This window comes from Micrasema longulum, unplaced genomic scaffold, assembly GCF_059751315.1.
Source record: "Micrasema longulum isolate JH-2025_06_02 unplaced genomic scaffold, ASM5975131v1 h1tg001009l, whole genome shotgun sequence".
In the NCBI taxonomy this organism is placed as follows: Eukaryota; Metazoa; Arthropoda; class Insecta; order Trichoptera; family Brachycentridae; genus Micrasema; species Micrasema longulum.
In genome coordinates this window covers 531181-552992 of record NW_028278197.1, presented here as the reverse complement: position 1 = coordinate 552992, position 21812 = coordinate 531181, and the positions used below count along the sequence as shown (strand labels likewise).

Sequence of the window (21812 nt, the reverse complement as noted above, 5' to 3'; positions counted from 1 at the left end):
ATTGCCCCGCCGAAAACGTCGCATGACGAAATACTTCTGCAAGGGCTGCAAATAGTGTTGCCAACTCAATCCATCGGAAATCCGAGAGGTAAAATTAAATAATAGTAGATTGGGATTAATGGATAAATGCAACATCTTTTTAATCCTTTCCCACATTCATTTTCACCCGAAAAGGCGAATGAAAAATACGGTTCTGTGTGTGAAATAAAACCAGAAGGTAAACCTTTGTTTTATTATTGTATTTATCACATTGTATAAGACTTATTATTATCCTGAATAAGGAAATCGGGTCGAGATAAGTCCGCCTCTTTCTGTAGTAGTTGGTGCGTTCACCTATCATTCTCGAGGTCGTGGGTTCGATTCCTGGCAGGATGGACTGTTTTATCGTTCCAGGACTGGCACCTGAAGCGTAAGACTGATCAACTTACCTTACATAGATAATTGAAATATGCTGAATTTTTACGCTCAGTTTACAAATGCAGTGCCCCTGTGCACCACGGGATGCGCGGAAAGGGGAATGATGATGATTACGACATTCATGATAATCATACAGGAATAGATTCCGAGTGATTAGATCTGCATGTCGGGAGTCAGGAGATCAAAAAAATATAAGCTTATTCCCGGGAGGATCCCGGAATAACGGGAGGGTTGGCAACCCTAGCTGCAGAAGACCCATTTGTGGCGAACACACTGTCTCTATGTTCAGTAGCTGTACCATGTAGGTTAATTCCAAAAATATTTTAATTAATTGATGGCCTGAAAATTAAGAGTGCTATGGAAGGTAATTTGTCATAAAAAAACAAAAGTGATTAAATTAATATTTATGTTCTGTTTCGTTGTCTGACAGACGAAAGGTAAGTCACACCGTTACTCGAATATAAGGTTAGTGAGCTAGGGGTAAAGATAAGGAATACGTACATATTTTTAAACGTAAAAGAAATAGGTACCTACATATTTTTTAACACGATATTTTAAGATAACATGAAAAACCCAATTACTTTTTTTTATATAAAACACACCATATACTTAATATTATAATTACATAATATATTCTGACTAAATAGTCTAGACAAGGATAAAAACTAATTCTATACCTATTTTTACTTCATATTTTATAGTTCGAAGAAACTCATAATACTGTGCGACCGCGTAGATTTTCGCAACGCCAAGATCGCGGGAATAATTTCACAAACTGCATAAGTCTTATTTTAAAACATGTCTTCCGTTGTAATTCGAGATGCGAAACGTGAAGACATGAAAATTGTTCAGGCAATGATTGTGGTAATGTGTTTTCAGTGATTTGATCTGCAATTGTGTAAATATTACATACACGACATAACAATAATCGACTTTGGTTTTTTTAGGAGCTCGCTACATTCGAAGGTTACCCAGACGGATGTAAACTTTCAGCAGAAGGTAAAAAATAAAAACAAGTTAAATGTGTACATCGCATCCTCAAGTATTGAGAAAAAAATTTAAAGGAATCTTGAACCTAACCTCCAAACTTTATCTGATTTATCTCTATTCTCTGACACTTCTGATTTTTTTAGTAAAATGTTGCCAGCTAAAACATCAAAATATGCAGTACTTACTTCTGTGTGAAGTTTCGGGGTAAAATATAAAATTTTGAAAAACTATACTTTACCCTGATTTTTATCTTATTTGGGATGCACTCGAAATAATGAGAAATTTCAGCCCTACGGAAAATTGAAAATAAAAAATGTATTCGTACAGGCGGTAAAAATTAGAGCGTTAAATTTTACGAAGAAGAAATCATTTTAATAAAAACAAAATACTTTAAATGACGTCATTAATTATTCCAAATCAATCAATGATAAGACAGTTGTGATATATTTCTGGTTTACGGTAAGCCAACCCACCAATTAGCAAAACTCATTGAGAAGAAGGGAAAGAGAATTTGAGACGTCGCACGCCGAGTAATTTCAAAAATACTAAAGTTTAAAAAACCATTGCGTTGATTAGACCATAAATAATTTTTAAAAAGAAAAAATTGGCTTAGTTAAATTGTCTATTAATAATAAAAAAAATGTATGAAAACCACAAAACTTTATACGTGCTTTGTGTTTTTCGTTAAAACGAGTAAGGTATTTATTATCTAATTCAGCAATAGTTTGTTAATTTTTAAATTGAAAAATAACGTTTTTAAATTGTCTGTGTCTATCTAGGTACAAGTTCATCTTAATTATATAAATTACATGCATTATTAACATATAATCAACTATTATTCCTTATAAACATTTTCCTTCTGTAGATTTTAATATGTGTAAGGCTAAAGACAAATTTAATGTTAAAATTGAAAGTTGAACTTATTCAGCTTTAAGTAATTTTTAAAAACATTATTTAAAAACCATTAAGCATATTAAGTAATTTCACACATTATATTTTTTTTAATTTTTAGACATGGAACGGGACGGATTTGACATTCAGCCTCCTAAATTTATAAGTTTTGTAGCTGAGTGTAAGAAAACCAATAATCTTGTTGGTTATATTCTTGGAAACTTTGCGTATTCATCGTGGTCAGGACTGGCGATGTATATTGAAGATTTTTACGTTAAAAAAGAGCTGCGAGGAGAAAAGATTGGTCACAGACTATTCAAAGAGTTTTGCAAAGTAAGTACCTAGTACATATTATTAAATTATTTTAATAACAAAGAATTACTGTAAGCTTAATTGAATAAACACATCACATTTTTTATCTACAGAGCCTTAACTCTTGTGGCTGTGGTGTACCACGAGTCCACATAGGATACAAGACTTGATATAGCTATCTTTTTTTTTATGCTGAAGTCGTGTTTTTTGTAATCTTTAAACGGACATTTTCACACCGAATTTGAAAAGTAATTTTTTCGTAAATATGCAGATTTTAATGCAAAAAATATTTATCCTTGTTATGCAATGAATAATTATATGATTGTATGATTGAAAGTGAAGCCAATACAACAATAACTCTGTTTACCCAAAAAAGAGAGAGATCAAAGATATAACTTATAACGCTATTATGTGGCAAGTGTTTGTGTGAAAGAGACAACAGCATCCAGATAGCACGATAAATAATTGACTATCCATAATAATGTTTTGCGGTAACTTTATTTACAGAAAAACAAACAAATAATTACTATTTTTTAAAAAGCATTGCCACCATTTGTATTTATCTCTAAATATAAATATAAATATTAATAAAGCGCGCCCAGCGCAATGAGCCAAGGACTAGCCGATTACTCCAGCTTATTTCTTCATACAAATAAGTGTACTATATTTTGAACATCTTAAACCCAGTGGCGGAATTTTCCTCTTAGAGTAAACGTGCAGATTTCACATATTCTTTGAAGATTCTTGATTTGGAAAACAGTATTTTTAAATATTTTTTCTTGAGGACTATTATTCTTTGAGATGATTCTTTTGACATATGGCGCTCGCCACGGCCGTTTTTGGCATTATTCATTTCTAGAACAAATCGGCAAGTTGACATTTCAATTGTAATCGGAGATAATGTAGAACAATAACAAATTGTAATGAGAATACCTAATACTGACTGAATTCATTGTGCTATTTTTTTATAAACTTTTATGTAAGTTATTTGTTCAATTAATTGATAATATAGCTACACAATATAATATATCACAAGTTACGTCGTATCAGTTGATTTCATAGATAAAACAGAGTGAGACAAATTATTGAAACATGTGTTGGCGATCATCTTAAGGTCACAAACTTAAGGTTTTACCAAGGACCCTATGTCCACCGATCCTGTTAAGTTTCAAAACATAACCCTTTTTATAAAAAAAAGTGAAAAAAGTACATACCGAATGCCTTGAACGTCCCATACCTCTAATAAATCTCGACAACCACCCGATGGATCTAAACCTGGTTTTTGCAGTCATGTAAAGTGTCCTAAAACAAAGCTACTCATAAATGTAATATCTTTGAAAAATAAAAATTAGTACTTCAAATTCGTTTCTTACCGAAAATTACCGTAAAATACCGTAAATTGCAGTATTTTACCGCGACTTTTGGTAAAATTACGTAATTTTACATCCATAGTCGGGGAGGCATCTGCAAGACAGTGACAGGAAAACAATAATCGAACACCTATTTATCAAAATTCTTTGTCTTTACAATTTATCTAAACCGAAGCACAAAAATAATCATAATAATAAATAATCATGTATACGTACATATCTAATTTGAACTAAATACAATAACTGGTATCAAACTTTCGATTGTGTTCATTCAATCTATTTAGCAAGAACTCAAATCTAGCAATAGCAGAGCGTTGCCGGGTTAAGCTCGTAATTTTTTATTTTTTTAAATTTTTATTCCAGTAAAATGGCTATAAAGTGCAGAGCCAATTCTACCATATAAACATATAAACATGAACATGAACATAAATATAAATATAAACAAAAATATAACAATAAACATAAATATAACAATAAACATAAATATAAACATAAAATAAAATTTTATATTGCAGCACTTATGGTGGTCTTAACATATCGATATATCGTAATGAATAAACAAAAAAATAATGCTTCAATTATAAGTTTATGATTTTTTTTATTTTGCAGTTAATCTTACTCTTAAAAAGGTCCAGCAAAAACACGTCATCTCTAATCAATAACAGTATAATATCAGTCTTGTGGGGTTCATAGTCCATGATCAATGACATACACACACACGTGCTAAATAATTTTACAGGAAATATGAGAGAATTGCACATAGCGACGAGAGCAACGTCCCGCAGTACATTAACATGGTTCCTACCATGGGGAAATAAACAGCAAAGGAACGTGGTCTATAAAGAGACCACACCCAGTCAGCCTAGCCAGTTAGCCCAAACAGGCAGCCCGAATAGCATGCAGTCCAAGTGCAGCCAGTTCGACACCTCATCGCCCTAACACTCGCGCGACTCTATTCCCTATTTATTCGCCATGTAATAAATACGCATTTCACAGCAACCTCGTGTCTGCTGTCGATCTCCAACTGAGGTAGGAGCTCCACCAATCCTCAGCAACCCAAATTCACAGCAACGTTATATACTCTGTTTTCATATCCTTGTTTGTCTTTGCCACATAGTTTCACGTTCTTTTTGTTCAGCAGTTCTGTCACAATTTCGTTTCGTAAGTCCGTTCGTTCGTCATATCTCACTTTAACGCAGACAAAATCGCATTCCGCTCTATTTCCCTCTCATACGGTATAACGAACGAATTTACGAAACAAATTAGTTGCAGAATAAGGCTACAGTATCTTTTACATATCGTCAGGACGTAGAACGACGCGTGTGATTTTCTTTAAGTTTACGTTAAACTTTTATCAAGTGCAAAAATGTGTTTATTTCCAGGTTGCTCGCGATAATGGGTGCAGTAGAATAGACTGGCATGTTTTGGTGGACAACGAAATTGCTGACAAGTTTTACAAAGCACACGGGGCGTATGATGTCTGTGAACGAGAAAAGAGAACTTGCCTTAGGATACAGAAAGACAAAATAATCGGAATAGCCAATCTATTGGATTAAAACATAAACATTATTCACGATTCATTGATAAAGAACAGACTAAAACACTCATGCCGTTTTCAAAACAATAATTGTTGGTAAATGTAAAATTGACAAAAATGTCTCAAATAAGTAAAAAAAATACTGCGCTTTTTCTTAAACTACCCATAATTGTGGCCGTATTGAAATTGTCAACGAAATGATTTTTAAATTCATCGCCGTAGGGTAAAGAAGTTGACAGTGGCTCAGGTGGGTATAGTGGATTGAGTACCCTACACGTAAAATTATAAGCATCATCATCATTCCCTTTCGGCACACTAATCGCAGCGTATATTAACCATTTTTTGTTACATGAAGGTAAGATGATCAGTCTTACGCTTCAGGTGCCAGTCCAAGGACTATGAAATATTCTGGTGTGAAAACACCCTTTCAAATAAATATTTCATATCAACCATGTCGGGAATCGAACCCGAGACCTGGCGCATGGTAGGCAAACGCGCTGACCACCACGAGACCGACAGTATAAGCACTATCATTTAATCTTGCTCACAGTAAGAAGGTCTCATAGGACAACCACAACACCACTAACCGGCTGGTAGCTGTGACAATGAGTTATTTTTTTGTCTCAAAACTAAAAATTTAATATGTGTTTTCTTTGTTTCTTGTCTAATTTGCATGTAACATTTTCATATGGCATTGTTTTTAGTTTAAACTACCTGTATTCTGGTTACATATAACCGTATACCACCATGAACAAACTTAGTCATTTGTGTTTGTTTGACTAGAAAATCGAAATGGCCGCATCGGGTACAGTGTATTAAATACCGTAGTACACGGCGAATTATGATGCACTGTATACCTGAGGTACCTATTAGAAATATATCTGATGTTATATATCTATATTTTTATATTGATTTATAACTGAACTCATTATATTATATTTTATATTGTTAAAGGCACTTGTGCCATATAATAAATAAATAAATTCTACCCACATATTGAAGAACCACTGGTGATTTATTCGTGATCCACTGTACTCGACCTCGAGTACACAGTGGATCATTTACCATTTTTTACTAAAACTCTTTATATTGTTAGCATATCTATGCAGTCCGAAAAGACGATAATTAAGCTATAGTGATACCAAATTTGTGTCACGTTGTTCTTGTAAAGTGGGGAAGTGTAAAGTGAGATGAACACGATCTTTAAAACTAGACAGGAGTGGACAAAGGTAAATATTGTTTATTTGTAGTCAGACAGGAGTGGACTAAAGGAAATATTGTTTATTTGCCTAGTTTTAAAGATCGTATCTATCTCACTTCACACTTTCCCTCTTTACAAGAACAACGTGACGAAAAGACTTGACATATTAGCCCCATATGTTTCGTTTTAATATTTAGTAATCACTGTAAAATTAAATTTGATAGAATTCGTTAGTTAATTATACGTTGATAAAGAAGCTTGTGTAGCTTTGAAACCGGTCCGTAGAAAAAAAAGTGGTTAAAAACGAAGTTGTTATACAGGTGTTCATTAAACCCTGTCACATCCGAAACCACGATGATCAGTATGAGCAAGAAGACATATTGGCACATTAAAATATTTTTTTAGAACGAATAAAAATTTTAAAAATAAAATATCAAAAAACAAATGGTGGCTTATTTCTGCAGGGGAAAAAACAAGGAGGGGTGAGTCTGATACACAGACAACCGCGTGGCCGCGCTCCTCTCGCTTCTCCCCTGCCGAAGTAAGCAACTATTTGTTCTTTTTAATTTTATCCTTGATCTAAATATTTATTTAAATATGCTAATATGTCTTCTTGCCCATACTGAGCATCGTGGTTTCGGATGTGCCAGGGTTTTAAGAACATCCTGTATATTTATTGAATTATTTTCGACTGAAGGGTCTTTCTGCAAAGTGCTACTGACTGCACGAGTATAGATATTTTAATTAGTTCAAATATAATATTATTGTGGCCCTTTTTATCTGTTACTCGAGTAGTATTAACACTCAAAATATATTTCTATAATAAATAACCGTGAACTTTCCCTTAGAATTTTCACTATCGAACTTGAATTCTTGGTATTATTATTATTTTTGTATTATTTACAACATTTTTGCACCTATACAGGGTGTTCATTAAACCCTGTAACCTGTAACATCCGAAACCAAGATGATCAGTATGACCAAGAATTCATATTGGCACATTAAAATATTTTTTAGAACGAATAAAATTTAAAAAATAAAACATCAAAAAAAGCAAATGGTTACCTACTTCTGCGGGGGATAAACGTAGAGCGGGGAGGGCCTGATACGTCAACAACCGCGCGCCGCGCTCCACTCGCTTCTCCCCTGCAGGAGTAAGCAACCATTGGTTTTTTTTATATTATTTTTTTTATTTGTTTTAAATATTTTTTTAATATGCTAATGTCTTCTTGCCCATACTGATCATCGTGGTTTCGGATGTGACGGGGTTTAAATAATACCTGTATAATATTATTTTATGTACAGGGTGTTCTTTAAACCGTCACATCCGAAACCACGATGATCAGTATGAGCAAGAAGACATATTGGCACATTAAAATAAATTTTTAGATCGAATATATATTTTTAAAAAAACAGATGGTTGCTAACTTCTGCAGGGGTGTGACGAAGAGGGGAGAGGGGGGAGTCTGACACACCGTTAACCACGCGGCCGCGCCCTCCTTGCTTCTCCCCCGCAGAAGTAAGCAACCATTTTAATATTTTATTTTTACAAATTTTCTTCATTCTAAATATTTTTTTAATATGCCAATATGTCTTCTTGCCCATACTGATCATCGTGGTTTCGGATGTGACAGGGTTTAAAGAACACCTGTATATATATCTTTATATTTTTGTAAACAGATATTCCATTATTTTATCAAAAGATAGGTATCTAGTAGGTATCACAATAGAGAAGGATATTATAATATGTTTTTTAGAAGGGAAAATGTACATCCAGGCATTTTGTTACCCGTGTAAAAAAATGTCACTCTTTATTCAGATTTTTGATTAATTGTTACTGTATTTAAACAACGAAAAAACTCAAGGGACATTTAAATTAATTTAATTTAAACAAATAAATGTTTTGTGGTCCCTTTCCACACGGTACGGTGTTACATTCACAGTAATTCTGCCTATGATTAGGCAGCATCCCCTATATTTTTTTGGAAACTTGTACCATGTTTACTGACGGAGAAATTTTCAGAGCAAGTAATTTCACAAAATATCGATAGATGGCAGTAAGAAACCAATGCCAAGACTTCCATTTATTGTTTCCTTCACTAAATTAAATCAATTTACTATCATAAATGTAATCAAATTGATAATCTGAATAATGAGTATGTTTATACAGCGTCATGTCGATGGTAGATATTAAAATGTTATGAATTTCAGAAGAGCCAATAAAAACTGTTTTTTGGAAAAGTGAGCATAACTTTTTTCGTTTTAAATTAATTCTAAAACTACGCAGGTAAGAATATCATAAGACTTAAAATATTATATGGATTACTTGTTAATACTTAGGTTTTCAAGCTACTGGTGATTCAACAAATTGACCTTAAAATATTTCATGGATTAATTGCTGATAGGATACTAACAATTTCTTCTCAATATAATAACATCTTGAGCAGCATTTGTGAAGTGAGTGAAAACATTTCATTTCCAACAAACACTAACACCATCTACTTGCTATTAAAGGAATTTAAAGTTTTTACTATTTTAGCTATTTCATACAATTTGTGAAAAAGTTCACAAATTATCAGCATTAGTGTCAGATGGAACTTTGTTATTTCAAGGGGTCGATATCTCAAAGCTGATTTTCACACAAACGCCATTATAAACTGTCCAGTCGAAAGACATTTTACCACCCGTCAAAGAAAATCGAAGGATACAAAGTATGGTAACAGAAAGTCCTCATTTTATATTTAGACTAAGAAAAACACTAGAACGTATGGGATCGTAATGAGTTAATTATATTATAATTAATAAGTTCTTATTTTTTTAAAAAGAAAATCCTTTAAATGAGAACATAATATATAATATTAACATAATTAACATCCATCAGGCAAGATGAAGTACAATAGGTATCAGTTATATAAATAAAAGAAGGTATTGAGGTTTATATGTTTATTTCCTTATAAAATACAGTCCATTACTTCTCAGCTGGGGCAGCCTGCTTGTCGGGGAGTGTCCTGGTGATGTCAGAGTCTCCAGGATCGGTGATGGACATGGTACACACGCGGTAATATTTACCACACGCGGTGCCCAGCTCAATGTTGTTCCCTGTGTAGTGGTGGACCCCAGTTCTGGCCAACATGGCGTAGTACTCGATCTCTGATTTTCTGCAGAGTTGTGAATTTATAAGCAATCAAAAATTGTTAAAAAAAACGTCACTTTAGTTTAATTTATTTTGACAAATAAAATAAAAAAGATATAAAAAACGTCCAGATCTTGAATTAAGATATTGTAAATAGTGAGAGAGTAAATAAAGCCCTCACCCGCAAAATAATCCTCGTGTGTGCAACGTTATCGTTCTAAAACTGTACAATGCGTTTGAATGTTTAATAACCCTATGTTATGTGTTAGTGCCTATCGGTGAACCAAGTAAACATACAAATTCTGTTTGTCTTGGTAAGCACACGAAAATCATTTATGTGAAAACATATTTCTACGCACTCATAAAGCAAAGGTTAATGGACCGTACACGCCTAATTAATAAGACAGGTTAATATCAACCGTGTTTAAGTTAATAGACACGCTCGCTGTTCAAATCATTTTGCTAGAATACGTATAAGACCTACACAATAGGGAAATATCACATATTACGGATACCGATAAAAATATCTGAAATGGATTTAGAAAAATTAACTGTATTTTAAAAATCAATATGGATATTGTGGAGAAATGTTTCCATACATAACTTTAAAAAAGAAAATAATTTAAAAATATGTCCCTACAAAAACGCAACATCTTTGGCCTTGATAATTGTGACGTCAAGATTCGTGATGGTTTTTTTTTATTATTTTAAATGTTCGCAGACAAACAAAATTCAAAATTTACACAAATTGTGACATATTGGGGGCGTGGCCAATGCAATGGACCGTTTTCGTGGGAATTCAAAATTATATATTGAAAATATTTTGTTGCTGCTAAAATGTAGCAAAAAATATATTTTTTGTAATCTACAGTATTTCATACCCTTTTAATTTTAATGTGTAAAAAAAAACCTGATACTTCCCTATTGGTTTAAACTTCATTTGCAATAATGAAACTGATTTTTCCAGAATTGTGGTTTAATGTCTCTGACCTGAACAGGGTCGATATTGTATACTTAAATAATAAAATGTTATAAATAAATTTGTACACATATCAGAATTCCAATTCTGACATTAAAGCATTTGGTATAATTAAATGACATGTGATTTGAATACATCTCTTTAGATAAATATGTTTAAACACGAAGTATTCTAAATAATACAATATATTTTACAAACAAAAATATTTAATTTTGTTAAAGATTTTTTTTTCAAGACGAATGCTGTGGACATGTAGACAGTTACATACTATAAAGTATTACTGTCCATGTAATGTTTTTTTGCATGTTTATATGCCCGTATACAGAGATAAATCTCAATGTGGAGATAGTAATTTCAATCTCATATGCGGAGAATAACTTGACAGTAGAATGTACTTTCCTCATCTTGAGTTTTATCCTTGAATACACAAGCTTAATTACAATTTTGTCAGCCGACAACGGCTGTCACAAGAGCAGGACTAGTGACAGAGGCAAAAAAATTCTCATTAAACTGGGCACTAGGAAATCTAACACAATGCAATGCAATAACCGCTTGGAAATGAGCAAATTACTAAATCTTGGGTCAACACTTAAATTGAAATTCTATCTACGATAAAATATATTTTTAAAAATCAAGAACTTACGTATTGGTTACAGGAAGAAAATACACACGGTCACATTGACTACTCCATAGAGTTCCCATTATTTTTTTAAACCATCTCTTGTGGAGAGGTTAAAAGAAACCATACTTCTTAGTCAAATGACTCCATATGCTTCCCGTTAATCATGTTAAATACCAAAAATAGCTCTGTCAAATAGCATCATGTCCAGACCAAAATGAAAATCAAAGATTTAAAAATCTTTCTGTACGTTTATAAAAATAAAAACTGATTGATGACAAGGTTAACAAATGACTATGTTAAATACTATTAAATGATGAATGAAAATTACTTTAAAAACAACAAATTCAATGTTTCAACAAAGATAAATTATTTTGATATAAATTGAGAAAAAGTTTTTACAAAAACTCAATAAAAGTTCTCATTTTAAATTATAATCATTCAAAATGTGTTTTTAAAACATAAATTTCAAGTATTTTTAAGTTCTAAACACTAGAATTAGGGCTATAATGTGTATGGATTCTAAATATGATTCATATTCTTTAGTTTGTAATTTACATAAAAAATAACATGCTCTGCCTTTTGGACACATTGCTCTATGACGTCGCTGTAGATACGCAGTTTTATTTGTCAATTCATTGGGAAATCTACTTCTCGGTAGTCTCACCTCAGGGGGGGGGTGTTGTTGGCGATGATGACGAGCTTAGCCTTGCCCTGGCGCAGAGTCTTGAGGGTCTGCTTGTACCCGAGGAAGTACTTGCCGGACTTGATGACCATGGCAAGACGGGAGTTGATGGACTCCTTATCCTTTTTCTGAAATTCGACAATAAGACATTGTTAGTAAAACAAAGTGTGCATATCAGCGGATATTATGAAAGTGCTAATCGTTCGAGGGAAATGAAAGTCGGAAAAGAAAGACAAAATAAGAAGAGAAAAAAATTGTCTTTACATATTATCAAAAATAAGAAATATAATTTATTTTCAAATATAATTTCCCATTCTTAAACCTTTGAGGACTAGGTGTTTTGTCTTCCAGGAATATATCTGAAAATCTAAGTACAGTTTGACAGCGAATTGGACGTAGTTGTGCAGAAAGTGTCCAACCCTCGGATACTAGAAATGAGTTTAAAGTTGATTTCGATGGCATCCTACGATATCTTTATGTGTTGAAAACGCCCAAGCTCCAGGAGCTGTACTTTTTTGCCAATTAAAGAAATTAAAAAACAAAAAATATATATATATGGCCCGGATACAGAATACTCGTCGAGGCTTTTAGCTATACTAGGTACAAGATATGAAGTAACTGCGTTACAAATTATACGTATTTGCGAGTTATTCTTTTCATGATAATTCATTTAAGTAATAAATCCGTTTAAATATTTAGTGTCGAAAGCTAGTAACATAACCTTCAGTGACAACAGTGGACACGTGGAAATTGAAGAATGTTGTATTTAAACGCTTACCTCTTTTTTTGGGGCAACCATTGTGGCGAAGATTAAGTAACTTCTCCTGAAATGAAAGAAGTAAAACTTAAGCACTAACTGTAAGTAAAAACAATGATTTTAATAAAAATTATGTGAATTGACTCCGCAAACACTCACGTGCTAAGCGGCGGAAACAAGAAAGAAAAAGAAAGATGGCCGTCTCCAAAATGAGATATTTAGAGTTGCCAGCACGGTGATAAAAAATGCCTTAAATAATATTTTATATTAGTAGGTACTTAAATTACGCATACATACCCATTTACAGACCATTTTCTATGAGCCATAAATAACATGTGCTGGAAAAACGGTAATCGATTTATGGTAGAGTAGAACTTTGATCCATGAGTCAACAACATTACCACGGAATAACAAACAAGTTTAATTACTAATAATGGAAGAATTTAAGAAGTAACGTCCTTTTAATCAATGGTAAAATAACCTTGTAATATATCTCATTTTTCTTCACAGTCCCAATCTTTGAGATTGGTTTGCAGCAAAGTGCTGTATTTCGTCCTCCACTGCGTTCTATTATCTGAAAACCTCTTCAACTTAATTTATGAGATGTGAGGCGAAGTTCAAGTCCTCGTATACATTTTCAAAATACTCCCGCCGCGTAGGAGGCGTCCTCTGTAATTTGTCCTATCTATTATGCCATGCAGGAGACCCCCCATAGCGCATAATGTGAATGATCTATTGTGCTCACCTCTTCAGAGAGGGTACAAGACATTTAGGATGGTTTTGATTAACCTTTCCCTCACTAAGCTTCCAAAAACTACATATGATCTGAACGGGGAGACCAAACGACCCAGCGCCTATTTGTATATGATGTCAGCAGAATAAGACCTTGCAAGTGTGTATGACCGTACAGTAATTATTTTATGTTTTCGCATACACATATTTTACTCATTCGTGTATTTTATTCATTTTTGTTAATTTGCCGAACTATTCTGTACATAAAGAAAAATTGACCCTTGCATTATTTTCGTCTTTTTTTGAATTTGTATATTTTTTTAAAAAACAACAATTTAAAAACAAAAACAGGAAAACGCTTCTTTCTGTTAATTTGACAATTGTGAAAAATATACGGCAAAGGGCTTTAGTGAGTTGTCGAATTAAAATTGGTCTATGGGGGATTCGAATCCCCTCCTTCGGTCCGACTAAGTTAAGTGCCATTCTTTTTCGATTCTACCGAGAAACTCGTTATAACTTATGTGTGCCTTACTTTCAGATATAAAAAAAAAATACAACACTAATACCTAAATCTTAAGTCATTACCAGTAAAACAAAAAATCAACTTACGTCTTTCTACATTGATGATACCTTATATTGGATGCATAGTTTATATTTGTTATTTTTCTGTGTTTTGTATATAAATTATTTAAAGATATCATCATCATTTCTATCGTGTGTATAAGTACAGTTTCCACACATTTAATCAACAAATTAACAAAATCCTTCTCTATATCTCCTCCAGTATCACTAAGGCCAGGACCTGAAAGCGAACATCAACTTTTATAGAGGGTCTAGCACTTAGCTTACAGATATTGGAATCCTAGTTAGGACTTTCTACTCTCGCGCTTTTGGAACAAACCCAAATACATACGTTTACAGATGGAAATTAAGTAAGTGAATAATATTTCAAAACTATTTTTATATTTTTGCATTTTCTTTGTATTTTAATATGTAAAAAAAAGTATATTTTAATGTATCCTCAATTGTCCTACGTGAAAGTAAAAAAAATGAAAAAATCATAGAGGAAAATAAACTTTCGAATACGTCGTGCGTACAACTTGGCCTGCATTGAATTCGTTCAAATTAATATACCTAAATTGTTGATGTTTTTATTTAGTTTTTTTATTGTAGGTCGTAAATCGTTACAAATAAAGGATTTTATCAGTTTTGGTTCTTGTGTTTTTTTGTTACTACGTTTTGCAAAATAAATCCTTAATGCAAATCACGTTTCACGTTGGTAACACTGAAAATATAAAAATCATGCGAAACAAAATCCACAGACTACAGATTACAGATATCTAAGGCTGGCACGCTGGCAGCACCAGGACTATCTGTCATTTGTCATCCCTGTGCAGCTTTGGCTCGGAGCAATACCGATGTCTTTTTTTAAAGGAATTATTCCATCCCTTTCAAATTTAATTTCTCACACCCCACAACTTCCTGGCCATGGTGTAAGTTCACAGTATAATTAACTTGTCACGTAGTAATTCATCTTGCCCGTTAATATATTATTTGTAAGATTTTAACATTTAACTAACCTGTAATTTCTCCAGCTCCAACAAGTACGTAACAAATGGGTAGGATGGTTGATGATTCGGGATGTTAAACGTAGAAGATTAAATGCAGAGTTCTATAATGACAGATTAAGGGTAAATTCTTTAAGAAAGAATGATATTCTTCCACAAGAATTAAGAGAAATCGCTGATGCAGAAATTGCTGCATTTCCACTTAATTCTACTCCTCTTCGTATCAACAAAAGATGCGTCCTCACATCAAGGTAAATTGGCGTAGTTATGCTTTCATTTTATTACTAGCCACTGAATAAATTATTTGACTAATCTTTTGATAACATATTTAACACAAAATGATTACACAGTTATATGACTTAACATGGAAAATCTAAAAATTAGTGTTTTAAATGTCAATTTAATCCATAATAAATGTTTGTTAGATTAGCATTATTTTTCAAAGAGTTTTGAGGCATTAATTCTACTTCAAATACAGCCTTGTTATAAAGAAGATCAATAAAATAGCAATCAGTAGGTATTTATTTATTGATTTAGTGTTTATTTTGTAGAACTCATATTCTTTTTAACATACATATATTTTTTTAATGTTTTGTGATTTAGGCTTGTTTTTTTTTATTTTTATTGTTAGTGGTATTTTTTGTTATATGTTTATGCTTCAATTCTCATTATTATTCACGTTTTATAATTTTTATTTATTTTTCATTTTTAATATTATAATAATAATCAATAGATTGGAATTGTTTAAGCATCCTTTAATGAAAAACACACGTAACAAAGAAGGTCCTGCCTAAATACATAAATTTTCTAGCTAGTCGGGACCTGGAACAAAGAACCTCTGTACATTATAAAACTGTGAAATAAATAAATAATAATTATTTCAATATTAAAATCAAATGTTGAGTTGATATACTAATTTCTTTTAATATGGTGAAACAATTACCCGATTATTTATTTTTTTAAAGTAAAATAAACTAAATTAGGAGACTCAAAAAACTCTCTTAAATCCAAAGATTTAGACGTACTCTAAATTGTATTTATTGAGTTAGCGTTTATTTTGTAGCACTCCATATTTATAATCTAAATATCACAATCAAACAATTATTTGAGTCTACTTATAGGTAAATATCACATACCAAGAATACTGATAAAAATATTTGAAATCAATTTAGAAAAATTAATTAGTATATTTTCAAAATTAATATGGATATTTTGGAAAAATGGTTTCTTGCATAACTATTAAAATAAAATTCTTAAAAATATGTCTACAAAAACGCGACATGTTTGGCATTGACAATTGTGACATCAATATTCGTGACGATGTTCTATTTAAATGGTCACAAACAATGTTTAAATTTTAACCTAATCATGACGTATAAGAGGCGTGGCCAACACAATGAACCGTTTTCCCGGGAATCAAAAATTATAAATTTTAAGATACTTTTTATGCTACTTAAAAAATATTTTTTTAAGTCAACAGTATTTCATAGGCCCTTATTAATATAAAATTGTTTAAAAAAATACAATATTTCCCCATTGCATTTTTTTTTTTTTTAAAACAAAAAATCTGATATTGTTTCGAAGGCGAAACAATTGTCCAATTTTTTGTTTAAAAAATAAAATTAAAACCATTAGTAGACTCAAATCTACTCTAAATAAAGACTTCATTATTTTCATCTGACCAATACAATAGAGGTGAAAAACCTAGGCTTCAGAAAAATTACATGATTTTTTTTATGTTCTCACTGAAAATCGAACCCAGAACTTCCGTGCGTGAGTCAAGGTCTTAACCATGAAACCAGAGGCCACTTGGTTTGCCGTGTGTCATTTATACCCTTTACTGAGGTATAGGTTCGCATGACAGCGTCCCTGATGATGAACACGCAAACTTAAGAAAAGATTATGAACAGCATAATAACTCATTGTGCAATACGCTATTTTGCCAATACATACTGTATTTTACAAACATGGAGTGTTCTATTTTGAATGGGCTGGTATTGAAAACTTGTGATTTTTTTTCAGACCTAGAGGGATTGTAAAGCCGTGGAGAATGAGCCGTATCGCGTGGAGGCATCTTGTAGACTATAACAAGCTCTGCGGGGTACAAAGAGCTATGTGGGGATTTACTGTTAGAACTAAATAATCTTATTTGTTACATCAGTGTTCATTTTATTAGTTAGATATATCAATTTGAGAAGACGCATGATGTAAAATCACAAATACTTTTATTTATATTTAAAAAGTCTGAATTGATAATTAGTAAACATCTGCTTTATGAAATGGAACATCTACTTTATGTAAAATAGTTTCATTAAAGTTAATTTTGTTACGAGCTGTTTCTTATTGAATTTTATACCCATCAGAGTACTTTCAATTAATCATGATCATTTGCTATCTGCACATAGCGGTCCATAGGGCATTGCATTGGTACTCTGATTGCAGCATGTCTGGTATCTGGATCAATTTTGTTACATGGAAGGTAAGGCGAACTAACACAGGTGCCAGTCCAGAAACAACGAAATATTGCAGTGTAAACCTACCTTGAAAACGAATATTTTATAACCATCCTGCCAGGAATCTAATCTAATCTATTAAACCCAGGACCTTAAGCATGATAGATGAATGTGTCAATCACTACGCTACGAGGCAGGCATATCTCCGCTCGATTTCTTTTTTTAGAATTTTTACAGGAATTAATATGGGAGATTATTTGCTACAAACCAATAAACTATTTTTAATTTATAGATTTTTACTAAAACTGACAAATTCTTTTTCTTGAGAGTTACATACATATTGTTTATTAATATATATCGATGCTGGAAAGCAAAAAGTTACCAAGGGACATGTAGCAACTTTACAGAAGAGCCAACTTAGGTTTTTTTTGGTTTTAGATATAATTTATAAAACTTTTTATTTATTCATATTTTTTCTCTTACACACTATAATTAATAATAAAAATAATGTGACCTGACTGGGGTTACCCGTTCTGAGGACACTTAACAATATGCAGTAGTAATCACTGATTTAACTAGAAAAAAATCCTACCTTAATATGTACAGAGTTACCTAGCGAGTAGGGTCATCACTCATCCCGATATGTCGGGACTTTCAGTAATTAAGCCCTCTGTCCCTAACTGAACTTACCGTGCAGTAGCGCTACTGATGAAAAATCTTCCACGGCTGTACTAACTATGAAAGAGTAGATTAGATGGCAAAAGCTTTCAGTAATTTATTTATCTAAAGAACTTCATAGAGGATGAACTTGCCTCGATAGAGTGGAAGTCAATAGGTTCTGTGGAAGAAAAGTGAATGTATTTTTGCAAATCGTTCAAATAATTTTAGTATTTATTTTCAATTCCTGCTCATAATGCCGAAGTGGGAAAGGTAATATCATTGCCCAGTGCAGTGGACCGATGAAACAAGTCATCTGCCGCCAGGGGTTGAAGAATCAATATTGTAGTATTAGATGAATTGCACGAATTTCTACAAATGTGTTAAATGGGAAGAACTGCTCTAAGTAAATAAAATCATCAAAAAAGTATGGTCAGTAAGAACTTCTTCCGCGAATAACTACCAAATAAGATGTAAGAAAATTATTTATTTTATATTTTTAATAATTATTAAAAAATAGCATTTTTTGTTTCCGTCATCTCCCCATCCCAGAACGTCCTGACGAGACCCTAGAAAAATCCGGCAACCCTACAAATGAGATATTTTGTGTATTTAGGATATAATGTTTAAAAACCTACTCGATGTTAAATATTTACATTTAGCCATCTCGATGATTCAAAGTTTTTAATTTATTGAGAAATCTTTATAATTTCAATAAGGAAAATTTTGAAAGTTTGGAATCAATGAAATATTATCAGGAAAAAAAGAATTAAACATTTTTGAGCCTATAAAATATGCATGTCTCTGTGCGAGCCTCGTTTTACAATGTGGTATTTCTAACACACGATTCCTTCTTTGACTTGATCTATTTGAATTACTTGAAGATTTAATGAAGTTCGTTTCGTGCAGGTTTGACAATATGCAAAAGTTAAAGAAAAATGAATCTCTAAAGGGAGTAACCCCGGTACATAATTGTGTTTTAAGATTGTACAGTCCATTTAAATCTTTAATAAACCTCTAAACAAACTAAATTCACATGTTTACAGACAGGCACTAACGCATTAATAAAGGCTTATTAAATATTAAAACACACTGTACAAACAAATATGTGTGTCTCAGAATATTTCTTAAGGATATCCTTTCTATTTCACAAATAATCATTTTCTGTTTCCAAAGGTTTACACTATTTATAAATAAAAGATAAATTGTGGCTGGAACGTTTTATTTAGAGTACATTAAACTGTACAAATTTATATAAAAACTTTAAGTAGCTTTTGTACTTGTTTAGTCGAAGAGACCTGAAACAAAAAAAATAATAGATTAGTTGTCAAATAAAATGCAATTTGGACATCTGCATTATTCAGGGGGCAATTACAAACACCAACTTCATCGGTATGTATCAGGACATACACATAATTTTTCTTCTATCTCTTTCTACCTCGGCATTATGAAGTTGGCTGTACCAACATGTCGATACAAGATTTCAGGAAGATATAGCAGTTGATGAAAAAAATAATGAGTGATTTTTTAGTGTTGCCATCTCTCACCTTACAGCGCATCTCAAACAATTTTTTTTTTTCTCAAACAATCTAGCTATCTACCACATGCGGCGGCCTCCGTGGTGTAGTGGTCAAGACGCTTGACTCACGCACGGAAGGTTCCGGGTTCGATTCCCGGTGAGAACACAAAAAATTAAAATGTGATTTTTCTCAAGCCTGGGTGCTCTGTGATGTAATTCACCACTGTAATTAGGCCCTCCTGGCCTGTTGTGGTGCAAAAAAATGTTTAAAAAAAATAAATGCGCTGTGACTACCTCAATTTTTAAATTATTAAAATTTACTCCGCTGTCAAAGTCAAATTAAATTCTTTCTCTTATGCTCGCTATAACATTATTTTTTAAATTTCCAGATTCCAACTGTAATCGCCCCAAATAACCAAAACATACATAATAAATATTAAAAATAGCAACACATTGGAGCTGGGAACTTTTAGACTTTTTGATTCTAAAAAAAGTTTATTTAAAAATGGATGTAGGGCTGATTGTACAATAAGCTATCCTAAAGGCATTTAGTAAATCAATTTGGTGAGCAAATCAGAGATTTTAATACTAAGTGCTGTTGCTATTCACATCAAATATGAGATAGTGATAAAAATGGCCCCAAATTGAAATATTTACAAAAATGGCACAAAATAAGTTATCTATAATAATTTAATAATCTAAATAATATGTTACAGCATAAAATCTCAAATGATATCATATTTGACCAACTTAGTGATGAATCATCATCTCCATCCAAAATAAATTTCATGATCTTAGTGAAGTGCGGTATTTTATTTAATATTACAATTAGATATTTGTTATTATTGGAAACATCATGCAGACTAGATTAAAAAGTACTACTCAGTAATAGTGTCTAACAATAAACAATCTAGTTTTAGTGTTAGATTTTTTTAATTAAAGGATTAACCCACTGCCAAGTTTTTATTTGAAATCTTGAAAGCTTGCCTACAGATGAGAAGAGAGGATATTATGGAAAGAAGTTATAAAAAATACATCACAATACCCAGATCAATTAGAATCTACATTTTTTCTTGCAACTGGGAGGAATCAAACCAGCGATGCCAGTTTCAGTCTAAATATTTAGCGAGATAGTTTACTAACCGAATCCCATGTCGTCATCAGACTCCTCAGCTTCTGATTCCTTCTTCTCTTCCTTGGCGGCAGCCGCGGGGGCTGCTGCGGACGCCGCTGGGCCTGCAGCGGCGGCGGGGCCAGCCGACCCGACTCCTGAGCCAATGCTGGAGAGCAGGTCCTTCACATTAACTCCCTCGAGAGCCTTGGCGAACAGACCGGGCCAGTATGGCTCGATGGTGACGTTAGCTGCCTTCAAAATGGTAGAGATTTTCTCACCCTAAAAGAAAAGACGAAACACATATAACGTCGAAAATATTATCACGGGAGCACAGAATATAATCTTCTCCACACTAGCGAGCTACAAAACAAACGAATCAATTACAGATTCATGTTATATTTTGAGATTCCGCGGGGACAACTAGGTTATGTTTTGAAGATCGAACATGTCAAAGTATTGAATATTTTGAAGATACTCACGGTGACGGCGACTTCATCGTCCACCAAGATGAGGGCGGAGTACACGCAAGCTAATTCTGCCTTGTTGGTCATGGTTATTCGATTGTTTTAAGAGTTAGTGCAAGTCGCCACACGGCCTTAGCTCTGAGAGAACAAGCACACGCAAATGGTGAACCGGAAAGAACCCGCTAGAAGTTTGACGTTTCGTTAATGTCCGGATATGGCTAAAAATGAAGAATGTTTTCAGTCTTATAAAGTAATGAAATGAAACTCATTTTTTCGTAATTTTATTGATACAATTTTTGATATGAAGACAAAAAACATATTAAAAAACTTTGAACCTATTTTTTTTAAGGATAATGCTTGAAAACTAAATTCACAGGTTTATGAAAGTAAGTACTTTCAATATAATTAATATTT

At 32.6% G+C, this 21812-nt stretch overlaps 4 protein-coding genes and 2 long non-coding RNA genes across 7 annotated transcripts; 3 read left to right on the top strand and 3 right to left on the bottom strand.

Moving 5' to 3' along the window:
• Window positions 1–221: 221 nt before the first annotated feature.
• On the bottom strand, window positions 222–1226 carry LOC148277601 (uncharacterized). Its single transcript, XR_015823421.1, has 2 exons — window positions 1095–1226; window positions 222–756 (listed from the first exon to the last, which is right to left on the bottom strand). It is a non-coding gene; the product is annotated as an uncharacterized LOC148277601 (long non-coding RNA).
• Window positions 1141–6518, top strand: LOC148277600 (thialysine N-epsilon-acetyltransferase-like). The gene is made up of 4 exons (XM_088232690.1): window positions 1141–1281; window positions 1365–1416; window positions 2420–2631; window positions 5363–6518. The coding sequence occupies exons 1-4, from the start codon at window positions 1216–1218 to the stop codon at window positions 5534–5536; spliced, it is 504 nt and encodes a 167-aa protein (XP_088088816.1). The 5' UTR covers window positions 1141–1215; the 3' UTR covers window positions 5537–6518.
• A 3128-nt stretch (window positions 6519–9646) lies between these two features.
• RpL30 (ribosomal protein L30) lies at window positions 9647–13142 on the bottom strand. Its single transcript, XM_088232675.1, has 4 exons — window positions 13051–13142; window positions 12913–12958; window positions 12117–12262; window positions 9647–9876 (listed from the first exon to the last, which is right to left on the bottom strand). Exons 2-4 carry the CDS (start codon window positions 12931–12933, stop codon window positions 9687–9689), a joined length of 357 nt encoding a protein of 118 aa, XP_088088801.1. The 5' UTR covers window positions 12934–12958; window positions 13051–13142; the 3' UTR covers window positions 9647–9686.
• Window positions 13143–13242: 100 nt separating this feature from the next.
• Window positions 13243–14934, top strand: LOC148277598 (uncharacterized). The gene is made up of 3 exons (XR_015823418.1): window positions 13243–13362; window positions 14408–14555; window positions 14797–14934. It is a non-coding gene; the product is annotated as an uncharacterized LOC148277598 (long non-coding RNA).
• A 28-nt stretch (window positions 14935–14962) lies between these two features.
• On the top strand, window positions 14963–17520 carry mRpS14 (mitochondrial ribosomal protein S14). The gene is made up of 3 exons (XM_088232674.1): window positions 14963–15116; window positions 15219–15442; window positions 17214–17520. Exons 1-3 carry the CDS (start codon window positions 15042–15044, stop codon window positions 17332–17334), a joined length of 420 nt encoding a protein of 139 aa, XP_088088800.1. The 5' UTR covers window positions 14963–15041; the 3' UTR covers window positions 17335–17520.
• Window positions 17521–19506: 1986 nt separating this feature from the next.
• On the bottom strand, window positions 19507–21579 carry RpLP1 (Ribosomal protein LP1). 2 transcript variants are annotated; one of them, XM_088232695.1, is made up of 3 exons: window positions 21414–21579; window positions 20964–21213; window positions 19507–19599 (listed from the first exon to the last, which is right to left on the bottom strand). In XM_088232695.1, exons 1-3 carry the CDS (start codon window positions 21483–21485, stop codon window positions 19586–19588), a joined length of 336 nt encoding a protein of 111 aa, XP_088088821.1. In that variant the 5' UTR covers window positions 21486–21579; the 3' UTR covers window positions 19507–19585. The 2 variants fall into 2 exon arrangements, with proteins under 2 accessions (XP_088088821.1, XP_088088822.1); XM_088232696.1 differs by lacking the exon at window positions 19507–19599 and having other exon boundaries at window positions 20959–21213.
• Between the last annotated feature and the right edge of the window lie 233 nt (window positions 21580–21812).

Coding starts and splice junctions, on each gene's coding strand:
- LOC148277600 (XM_088232690.1), top strand. CDS start 1,216: ATGTCTTCCGTTGTAATTCGAGATGCGAAACGTGAAGACATGAAAATT. Junction 1,282..1,364: donor TTGTTCAGGCAATGATTGTG/GTAATGTGTTTT, acceptor TGGTTTTTTTAG/GAGCTCGCTACATTCGAAGG. Junction 1,417..2,419: donor ATGTAAACTTTCAGCAGAAG/GTAAAAAATAAA, acceptor TTTAATTTTTAG/ACATGGAACGGGACGGATTT.
- RpLP1 (XM_088232695.1), bottom strand. CDS start 21,485: ATGACCAACAAGGCAGAATTAGCTTGCGTGTACTCCGCCCTCATCTTG. Junction 21,214..21,413: donor ACGATGAAGTCGCCGTCACC/GTGAGTATCTTC, acceptor CTTTTCTTTTAG/GGTGAGAAAATCTCTACCAT.
- RpL30 (XM_088232675.1), bottom strand. CDS start 12,933: ATGGTTGCCCCAAAAAAAGAG. Junction 12,263..12,912: donor TGGTTGCCCCAAAAAAAGAG/GTAAGCGTTTAA, acceptor GTCGAATTTCAG/AAAAAGGATAAGGAGTCCAT. Junction 9,877..12,116: donor AACAACACCCCCCCCCTGAG/GTGAGACTACCG, acceptor ACAACTCTGCAG/AAAATCAGAGATCGAGTACT.
- mRpS14 (XM_088232674.1), top strand. CDS start 15,042: ATGTCTTTTTTTAAAGGAATTATTCCATCCCTTTCAAATTTAATTTCT. Junction 15,117..15,218: donor CACAACTTCCTGGCCATGGT/GTAAGTTCACAG, acceptor TAATTTCTCCAG/CTCCAACAAGTACGTAACAA. Junction 15,443..17,213: donor AGATGCGTCCTCACATCAAG/GTAAATTGGCGT, acceptor ATTTTTTTTCAG/ACCTAGAGGGATTGTAAAGC.